Source organism: Electrona antarctica (genome assembly GCF_951216825.1).
Source record: "Electrona antarctica genome assembly, chromosome: 15".
NCBI lineage: Eukaryota > Metazoa > Chordata > Actinopteri > Myctophiformes > Myctophidae > Electrona > Electrona antarctica.
Genome location: NC_136796.1, coordinates 36,827,186 through 36,837,762, shown reverse-complemented (window position 1 = coordinate 36,837,762; position 10,577 = coordinate 36,827,186). Strand labels below are relative to the sequence as shown.

Here is a 10,577-nt window from a genome sequence, read left to right as displayed (position 1 = left end):
TGGCAATTATCATTTTTTTGGACCTTGGCCTTCTTCCGAACTGGGTCCAACTCAAAGCACTTCCAGAGTCTCTTCTCCGGCTACAGCACCACAATCCTAGCTTAACGTTTCTGGTCAGATCGAAAACCATCAAGACTAGGGGTTTCCTCGAGCAGTGTTGATTTTGACAGTACATTTTAGTTTTCATTTAGTTTTAGTCACCTGGAATGTTGTAGTGTTAGTCTAGTTTTAGTCGACTAAATGTACAGTTGATTTAGTCGACTAAAATGTTTTTTGTTTTTTTTTGGTCCTTGATGCCGTCGTAATGGCTACACTTGCTGAAAATAGCTGATATAGCTTTTTGAGCTCTAGATCAGCTATTTTCAGCATGCAACAGTGTAAAATGACTTGTACTGGATCTCTTGTCCACTAGTCCCTAACAGTTTAGTCTAGTTTTTATTTGTAGACGAAATTGTCACTATATGTAGTCTTATTTTTTTGTCATCATAGCTTAATTTTCATTTAGTTTTCATCAGTGAAAAAATGTAGTCGACGAACATTTTTGTCATAGTTTTAGTCAGCGAAATCAACACTGCTAGTCTGCAGTAATCGATGTTCAAGACAGAAAAGATGAACTCACTATTAACCTCAACAAACCAATGCCATACACAGCTGATGTATGTATACAGTCACACAAGGCAAGGGCATTTTGAAACGTACTGAAAGCGCTTGGTTGTTTTATTTACCAACTTGGGAAAAACTACCTCAGGAAGGTCTTGTGCGTTTGCAGTTGTATTGGCCCTCTTTATGATGGGGATAAAGCTCAATTGTAGCGACCAAATGATACAATACTGTGTAAGCATTTTTATTCTTCCTTTTTAAGCCACTTCAGTGGAAAACATTCAAAAACCTGTTGGCGTTTTATTTAGTTTGTAACATTTTAGGGGACCAAATTTTGTAGTTGGGAGCTTATGTCTCAAAGGTTTTTCAAAATACAGTAAATGTCGAAAATGCAATGATACTCACCAGAATTCTATGTAGCTACATAAACTATAAGTCTCAACTGGATTGTATATATTTATAGGCTCGATTGGATATATTGATAAATGCATTGAATCTGCGATTTTTCCATAATGATTGCATTTTCTGTGTTTTTGTGATTGGGTTCCAGGTGATGACATCTGGTTTTAAAGTAGTGGTCGCAGTTTGACTTTCACCTCCTAAAGTAAAAGTGCATCATTGTCTGGGGGAAAAAAAACACACCCATTACAATCCATTTCCCTGGCCATACATCCTGGACTGATAAGTTAAATTCAAAGCAGCTAATAATATCGCCAAAGAACTGCCTCATATTGTGAAAACGATTCAATATATTGCATGTGTACGATTCATTTTATATTTAATATATATTGTTCTGGAGCCCTGTCCTGTTGTGTGGTGTAAGTGGGATGTCGAGGTAAAGGAATGGGCTATATGCACACACGCCATTTTGGAAAGAACTTGGGCCACTTCCCGGCTTCCTTCACAGGTGTTACCGCTGATGCCAATGAAGGCTCTGTTCCATTCTGGTCAAACAGAGTCAGGGTGCTGCTGTTGTGCACGTTGGCTCACACGAAAATACTTTACTACACCATGTGGGTCTCAACGTGTCCTTGAGTATGTTCCAAATGACCCTGTACACGTTTATAACTCGACGAGAGTGTACAAATGTAAGGTTACTAATCCATTTGTACACACTCAGAGGTATGGGGGTCCTTGAGTATGTTCCAAATGACCCTGTACACGTTTATAACTCGACGAGTGTACAAATGTAAGGTTACCAATCCATTTGTACACACTCGGAGGTATGGGGGTCCTTGAAATTAAGAAGTTTGAGAACCACTGCACACTAAATGGAACGGTGCCTTAATTAGTATCATTGGTAACACCCTGGTTATTCTGTGTGCATATAGCCCATGGAGACCGGTTCAGGTGGAATGTTGGTGCAGCAATAGCGTTGTGATTGGTTCGCTGACTGGCAGTAATTACACTGGTCTGTCGTCAGGACGGGTTGAGGCAACGCCATTGAACTTGACGTCTAAAGGACGAGTTTGCAGATGGCTAAATTAAACCTAATTTAGGCTTTGGATCCGATTGCAGTGCTGGCTTTAGATCAGTCTTTTCCAAGAGGTCTTTCATTTGTCTTTTGTTTTCCTATTGTAGACTTTGGGAACTAGCTTTTCTTTGTTCTAGCATTAGTAATCATCAAATATTTTGTGTTTATTACCAGATACAGCTACTGCAAGTGATCAAATGCCTACAAAGCTCTGCCATGTTACCCTTTACTGCAAATTTTGTTTCTCTTTTTTTTTTTTTTTACTTTACCCTGAAAGTAATCCAACTATGATTTAATCAGATCCAATAACGATTATGAGGTTGAGTTGTGTTTTTGCAAGCTATAATGTAAAAAGGGAATATACAAATTTGGACATACTTTGTAATGTCAAACGCTGTGGGCTACACGGAATGAAAGGTACATAACGAGGTTGTGTGGCAATTAACTTAAAATTCTTGGCTTGTTTTGAGTTGAAAACATCTTAAGTATGTCATCTTTATGTGTGCCTTTTCTTTGGCTCTCTTCCAGCTCCCCCCGACATGTTTTGGTTGTCAGTCTATATATATGTATATGTGTGTATATATATGTATGTATGTATGTATGTATATGTGATTGGTCAACCGTAGCGCCACATACAAAGAATTTACTTTAATTCTCACGCAACCTTGAGTGTAGATTCTGCATAAGAAGGATCAGTATTTGTGTTTTTGCACTTTTCAAAAGCAGTCTAAAAGAAATAGCCCAATTGAGGTCGGGCAAAGTAAAAAAAGAAAAAAAGAAAAGACGGAAAGAAAATAAAGACGAGGTATTTTATGCTATCGGTAGGAATTATAAGGAATGATATGATTTTGAAAAGCTTTTCTAAAAAGGTAAAGATATATATCTATATATATTCATGAAGTACCTCATAAGCCTGGTATATGCTGCATTGACTTTTTCATTTATTCTTTCTCTAGTGTACTTCATTATAGTCCAATCAGTTAATCCCCCCCCCCCCCCCCCCTAACATGGAGGTTTGAATGTCCCTACAGGCTGTGCCATTTTGCCATGACTTCTCAATGTTGTTCAAGTCGTTTTAACACCATTATCAGATTCAACGGAGTATGTTATATCTTGTGGCCAAATGATTACATGCCATTTATGCAATTGTCAAACGTAATTATTATCTAATCTCAGTCGCAGCCACATAATTTATACTTTTTTTTAAATTTTATTTTTTATCTTGCATACATTTATTGTGGAGCCAAAAACAAAAAGGTTGGGTTTGAGGGTGTTTCCGTGCACCAACCAACCATCCAGTGACATTACTTGTTCCAATGTGACTGTTTGTTGACTCAGGTATTGCCACAAAAGGGCTATATCTGCTTCCCCCCCTGAGCCCCACGCCAGGGCTCACCTGGTTCCCCCCCTGAGCCCCACGCCAGGGCTCATCTGGTTCCTCCCTGAGCCCCACGCCAGGGGTCATCTGGTTCCCCCCTGAGCCCCACGCCAGGGCTCACCTGGTACCCCCCTGAGCCCCACGCCAGGGGTCATCTGGTTCCCCCCTGAGCCCCACGCCAGGGCTCACCTGGTACCCCCCCTGAGCCCCACGCCAGGGGTCATCTGGTTCCCCCCTGAGCCCCACGCCAGGGCTCACCTGGTTCCCCCCTGAGCCCCACGCCAGGGGTCATCTGGTTCCTCCCTCAGCCCCATGCCAGGGGTCATCTGGTTCCTCCCTCAGCCCCATGCCAGGGGTCATCTGGTTCCTCCCTCAGCCCCATGCCAGGGGTCATCTGGTTCCCCCCTGAGCCCCACTCCACCAGGTTCCTCCCTCAGCCCCTGTGTCCACGCCACCTGGTTCCTCCCTCAGCCCCTGTGTCCACGCCACCTGGTTCCTCCCTCAGCCCCTGTGTCCACGCCACCTGGTTCCTCCCTCAGCCCCTGTGTCCACGCCACCTGGTTCCTCCCTCAGCCCCTGTGTCCACGCCACCTGGTTCCTCCCTCAGCCCCTGTGTCCACGCCACCTGGTTCCTCCCTCAGCCCCTGTGTCCACGCCACCTGGTTCCTCCCTCAGCCCCTGTGTCCACGCCACCTGGTTCCTCCCTCAGCCCCTGTGTCCACGTCACCTGGTTCCTCCCTCAGCCCCTGTGTCCACGTCACCTGGTTCCTCCCTCAGCCCCTGAGCCCCATGCCACCTGGTTCCTCCCTCAGCCCCTGTGTCCACGCCACCTGGTTCCTCCCTCAGCCCCTGAGCCCCACGCCACCTGGTTCCTCCCTCAGCCCCTGTGTCCACGTCACCTGGTTCCTCCCTCAGCCCCTGAGCCCCACGCCACCTGGTTCCTCCCTCAGCCCCTGTGTCCACGCCACCTGCTTCCTCCCTCAGCCCCCGTGTCCACGCCACCTGCTTCCTCCCTCAGCCCCCGTGTCCACGCCACCTGGTTCCTCCCTCAGCCCCTGTGTCCACGCCACCTGGTTCCTCCCTTAGCCCGTGTCCACGTCACCTGGTTCCTCCCTCAGCCCCTGTGTCCACGCCACCTGGTTCCTCCCTCAGCCCCTGTGTCCACGTCACCTGGTTCCTCCCTCAGCCCCTGTGTCCACGCCACCTGCTTCCTCCCTCAGCCCCCGTGTCCACGCCACCTGGTTCCTCCCTCAGCCCCTGTGTCCACGCCACCTGGTTCCTCCCTTAGCCCGTGTCCACGTCACCTGGTTCCTCCCTCAGCCCCTGTGTCCACGCCACCTGGTTCCTCCCTCAGCCCCTGTGTCCACGTCACCTGGTTCCTCCCTCAGCCCCTGTGTCCACGCCACCTGGTTCCTCCCTCAGCCCCTGTGTCCACGCCACCTGGTTCCTCCCTCAGCCCCTGTGTCCACGCCACCTGGTTCCTCCCTCAGCCCCTGTGTCCACGCCACCTGGTTCCTCCCTCAGCCCCTGTGTCCACGCCACCTGGTTCCTCCCTCAGCCCCTGTGTCCACGCCAGTTGTCACCTGGTTCCTCCCTCAGCCCAGTTCAGCTCAGTTATTAAGGGGGTCCTTGCAAATGAAACATTTGAGCACCACTAAGTAGCCTACTTAATTAGTGCACTCTTAATGTGTCATAGTGTCATATTTTTTTTTTAAGAAGACCTACATTCAGTAATTGGGTCTTATGATAAAAATAAGAACATTATAATGGTGTGTAAAACAGAAACTAATATTTGACAAGGACAAGTCTGCCATGGACACATTTGTCCGTGTACGGACATGTTGGTGACCCCTGGTCCACGCGCACACACACGCCTTTGTCTTAAAATAGCTTTTGAACCAACACGTGAGGTACTGTTTTGTCGTCTTAGCATTTTTGGCCTTAAATGTTCCACAAAATGTATGCACTAGAAATCCACATTTTCTCCCATGAGACATCATATTTTTCATGTCATGTGTCATCATTATCTACCTCCTATGAATGTAGGGGTGGTCCTGGAACTTGGTCAACTTTAAAAACGCTATTTTATTGTTTTTTTATTTTTTATTTCCTGCTTATTCATTTAAGAAAGACAGACAATCATCCCTAGGTTCTTTACATTTTCCTACGTTTGATGAATGCAAACAATTTTCCTTTTTTTGTTTTGTTCAAGCAAACAGTTTCCAGGACACTCCAGTTGACTGTTTATTTTGCTCATCAGTCATATTTTTTTTTTGTTATCTTTGTCATTGTAAGCCATGATGGAGAAGTTGAAGTGACCAAAGTCTCTCTTGGCAAAGGCAGCGCTGCACAGTCCTGTAAACTTCAAACCTCCCCCTTAAATCTGTGTAATTCATTTTTATAACACACACCATGCCAAAACTGAATTTGCCGTCATTCCTTTTTATGGTGAGTCTTTTAATGTCTCTGGTTTTAATGACAAATTTGTACTTCCGTCACACCGGAGTCGCTCAACACGATTGAAAACAAAAAGCAAAAACTATTTAACGCTTTTTCCGTTAAACGGATCATTTTTGTTGTGCGACATGGCGTGCAACAAAGTATAAGTTTAAAGAGACTAAGTACAGATCCACTGCTATGCTCCTTGTCCTTGTTCACATTTGTTGTAAAGTATGTGTAAGCTTTGGTTTCTATTTTACATTTCCCTTTTTTTTCCTTAGTTTTTTGTTTTAACAATTATGCTTACAAACACGAGATATGCTGTAAACCCTGTTAGGAAATAATGTGAATACGTATCACTTAATGTAGTTCACTCTTTGGCTTGACTGTAAGATGCGTTGAATAAACATGTAAAGTTCTCCATTTACCTGTGATTTGTTCTCTTTCATTTGTCATTTGTTGGGTTAGAATATATTTTTAAACGTAGAAGTAAAGTAGAAAAGTGAGTGCAGGCCCCCGGTTGCCTACCCAGGGCCCGCAGAACATCGGAAGGATCCTTATTAACAATTGGAATGGAATATGAGAAATCTGAATGATGAGGCCGACCTGAGTGAGTTTGTGCGGTTGATATTATAGTGATCGAATTTACAATAAAAAGTAAAATGATCAATACAGCTTGAGGCAAGTCAAAGATGGCATGGAGGATAGGATACTGGCATGGTAAATGGTGTATTTATATAGTGCCTTTATCCAAGGCGCTGTGCATTACATTCACCCATTCATACACCGATTGCGGCGGAAGCCATGCAGGGTACCAACCAGCATATCGGGAGCAATTTGTCCAAGGACACTTCGACATGTGGACAGGAGGAGCCGGGATTCGAACCGCTGACCCATGGATCAGAATACTGATATGCTAATGTAAGTTAATTGCTGTATAACAGGTTGAACTGATTTTCATGCTGGCATTACCATGAATGAATTATCTCCATTTAGACCTGAAAGACCTAAAGGTTTTCTGAAATGTTTCCATGTCAGTGGTTCTTAAACTTTTTCATGTCAAGGACCCCAACAATTATATGTAATTGGCCGCCCACCCCCATCTGAAAATAATGTTGTTCCAGGGACCTCCCCCCCCAGAAGCAAAGATTTGAGTTAAACGTTCGCTCTGAAAGAATATACACACTCGTGATTTTTCAAAAATAGCAGATCGAGTGCCGCGCTATGAGCTTGTAGATCTGCTATTTTCCAATAGCCAAAGTATAACATAATGCTTCAAACTCAAAGGGTTTCCCGTCCTGAATGTTACACACTGATCACAAAAGGGACTTGTTTCTAAGACTGATTAACTTTATTCACTAATATTTTCTGAATGAAATGTAATGACACAATCTGTTGACATGGCTGATGTGAAAACAGTATAAAAGTCAGGTTATAAGGTTTTTTGAAATGCTGACTATAATCCAACTTCCTCGCCTATTAAATTATAAATAAAACAATCACATTCGATCAATATTAAACGATGAAATTCAAACTATCAAGAGGAATACAAGTAGGGCTTTGGCATACTGTGTGCATGAATGAATGGGAACAAAAATGGAAAACAAATTTCAATTCAACAAAAATAGGTTGTTTAATTGAAAAAAAATAAGCTCAAAACGCGTCACATTGCGATGCGTTTTGAACTTGTAGACCGGCTATTTTTTTGCTACGACAGTAATATGCAATGTGGCCCTCTGGAGTGAGTGTGGAAATGTAGTGGCCCTCCATGGTCCAAGTTATCCACCCCTGGTCCAGTGCGTCTGGGCGTTCGTTGGCCCTGGCCCCTGCTCGTCGAGGGAAGGAGACTGGTTGCTGCATTACTGATTGCTACTGGTTGGTCAATGGGCAGTGATGGAAAACCCCAAATAATTCCCTGTGATCATAATATCAGGGCCTACCCAATAAAATCCTTGATGCGGCGCAGTTTTCATATTTATTCACATTTCACCGTAGATTTCCATCCTACACAAACCATTGACAATGAATGGAGAATTTTACGTCGTAGTGTCTGAGCAAATCGGCATAGTGTCTATTTTACGTCATGATGTATGATGACAACTTCCCCTCACTCCCCTGAACCCCTCACTTCACACGGGTGTGATTTTTATTATACAAAATAAATATAAACGTGAGTGTACTTTCCATAGACTATTTAGCGCCTGTACACCTTTGTTATCCCACAGAGAAATTACATTTTATTGGGTGAATAAGCCGACGCTAAAATCTAAAATGGCTTTCCTGGTTTTAATGGGAGGAAAAAAGGGGGAAAATATTGAAATAACTGAAACAAATGCAAAACCGCCGATCTACAAGCTCACGATCTACAAGCTCACGCGTTGCATCAACTCACAAAGTACTGTTGGACAGTATAAATGAAGCAATAGGATTCTGGGATTGCCCCGTTTTTTTCTTTTTTAGATGGACTAGGAGAGACAACAGGGTACGTTAACTCAAAACAAAGGATCATTGGTTGACAACGCTATGACAATACGACAGATCTTTACCACACAGATGAAAGACTAGTGTACAAATTAAAACCTAGTCAAAATGAAAGGTTAAAGTGATTTGATCCCAATAGCGGTTCATTACATAACTCAACGAGAAATGTCTAACCACTGAAAATTCTATATAATTTGTAGACCCAGTACAGGGACATTTTGGGGGATAATTTGCCAAACATTTGCCTATAATTCCCAGAATGGGGACCCTAGGATTCAAGTGGTTATAATCCAGTGCACATCCAGGATTAAATAATATGGGGTCAGATACTTCAACACATTTCATTTATATGGTGGAAAAAATATGTAATGCTATTGTAAAGCACTTTGTAAGCTTGTTTTGAAAAGCGCTTTATAAATTAAGTTTATTATTATTATAAACCAGCTCTTGAGCAGTGTTGATTTTGACAGCAAATTTTGGTTTTAGTCAGTCTTTTGAATAGTTTTCATTTAGTTTTAGTCACATTTTAGTCACCTAGCGTTAGTCTAGTTTTAGTCGACTAAATCTACAGTTGAAAATGTTTTTTTTGGGGGGGCCTTGATGCCGTTACACTTGCTGAAAATAGCAGATCTACAAGCTCACAACGCGTGTGAGCTTTTAGATCTGCTATTTTCAGCATGCAACCAAGTGTAAAATGACTTGTCTTTTACTCATACTGGATCTCTTGTCCACTAGTCCCTTCCCTAACATTTTAGTCTAGTTTTTATTTGCTGACGAAATTGTCAGTATATTTAGTCTTAGTCATCGTTTATTTTATATTTCCTTTCTTAGTTTGTCAGTGAAAAAAAGGTAGTCGACGAACATTTTTCGTCATGATATTAGTTGACGAAATCAACACTGCTCTTGAGGCTATTATATTATATGTGGGATGCTAATACGGTAGGTGGTCTTTGGCTGTACTGCTCAAAGTTATGTAATCAGTCGTTTCTGCTCGACTCCGCTATGGGCTGCGATGGAGACATGAGCTATAAATTAACTATCAAGGTTTTTGGTAAAGGGGGAACATGACATTTGCATTAAGCATTTGGTCTCAAGGATGAAGAAGACGACTACAGAATCAAACAATAAACAGCAATAAATTAATTACAAAATATGGCCTCAATTATTGGGGCCAGATGCTTTTTTTTCCTTCTTTTTTTTGTCAGAATTTGCGCATTGGTGCGAATAAAAAGATCTTCCATAAAAAGTTACAAACACTAAAATAAATAAGCACTCTTTCCCTTTTCAGTTTTGAGTAGAAAAAAGGTTGCGTGGTATGCAAAAGCCTGATGGCAGGAAAAAGAGCAACAAGAGAGAAGTACTTCTTTTCTTTTCGTTTTTGGCAGAAGTATCTCCCTTGGAAAAAGCCTCTTCCCTCTTCTCTTCTCCTTTCCACCGGGACCTCACAGTCACACACACACACACACGCAGGTGGTCAGCGCGACCTGGTCAGAGTGAGCGGTGTGGATTAAGGCCTATTCATATGTCCAAGTGTAGGTGATGAGGTGACGACCACAAACGGTGGTCAGCCTATGAGGTGACCACCAAAAACGGTGGTCCAGCCTAGGCTGGACCACTGTTTTCAACTATGAATAGGCCTTTCCTAGTGCTGGTGGTGCTCACTGCTGGTCAGTACACCCAGTTGACCGGGACCCACTGGGGCTCCGAGATCAGTCTGTCCACGGCGGCCTGTAACGTCTCGAAGGCCTTGTCGAGGTTGTCGTTGACAATGGTCAGGTCGAAGTAGTGGCTGTACGCCCGCTGGATGCGTGCGCTCTCGTCCACGGTCTTCCTCAGGTCCACATCCTAAGCGGGCACACGCACGGCAGGACATGTTAGTGTGTGTGTGTGTGTGTGTGTGTGTGTGTTACATGACAAATTGGTTTGCCTGATTTTCAAAATCAGACAAACGTATTAATCCATTGAAACCTGGGACCAGATTCTACAAAATGTCTTCTAAATCATGACAGTTTTCTGGAAAAACCTATGTTTCTATATCCGTGGTTCTCAAACTATTTCGAGCCCCCAAAATGTAATTGGCTGCTGACCCCATCTGAAGATATGTTGTTTCAGAGATTTTTTCCTACTCAGTCTGTGTCTCATAGGAGGATTTTGGGCAGTTCGGATACCCGTCCACCAGTGACATCATCATTAGGCACATTTTTG

General features: G+C 43.3%; 1 protein-coding gene across 1 annotated transcript in view; it reads right to left on the bottom strand.

Annotated features, from left to right (window-relative positions):
• Nucleotides 1–7,226: 7,226 nt before the first annotated feature.
• pals2b (protein associated with LIN7 2, MAGUK p55 family member b) overlaps nt 7,227–10,577 on the bottom strand; it is a 51,324-nt gene continuing 47,973 nt past the window's right edge. Inside the window, exon 13 of the mRNA XM_079522245.1 lies at nt 7,227–10,217. Coding sequence (XP_079378371.1) covers nt 10,041–10,217 — 177 coding nt within the window. The 3' untranslated portion in view covers nt 7,227–10,040. The remainder of the gene's footprint in view (nt 10,218–10,577) is intronic.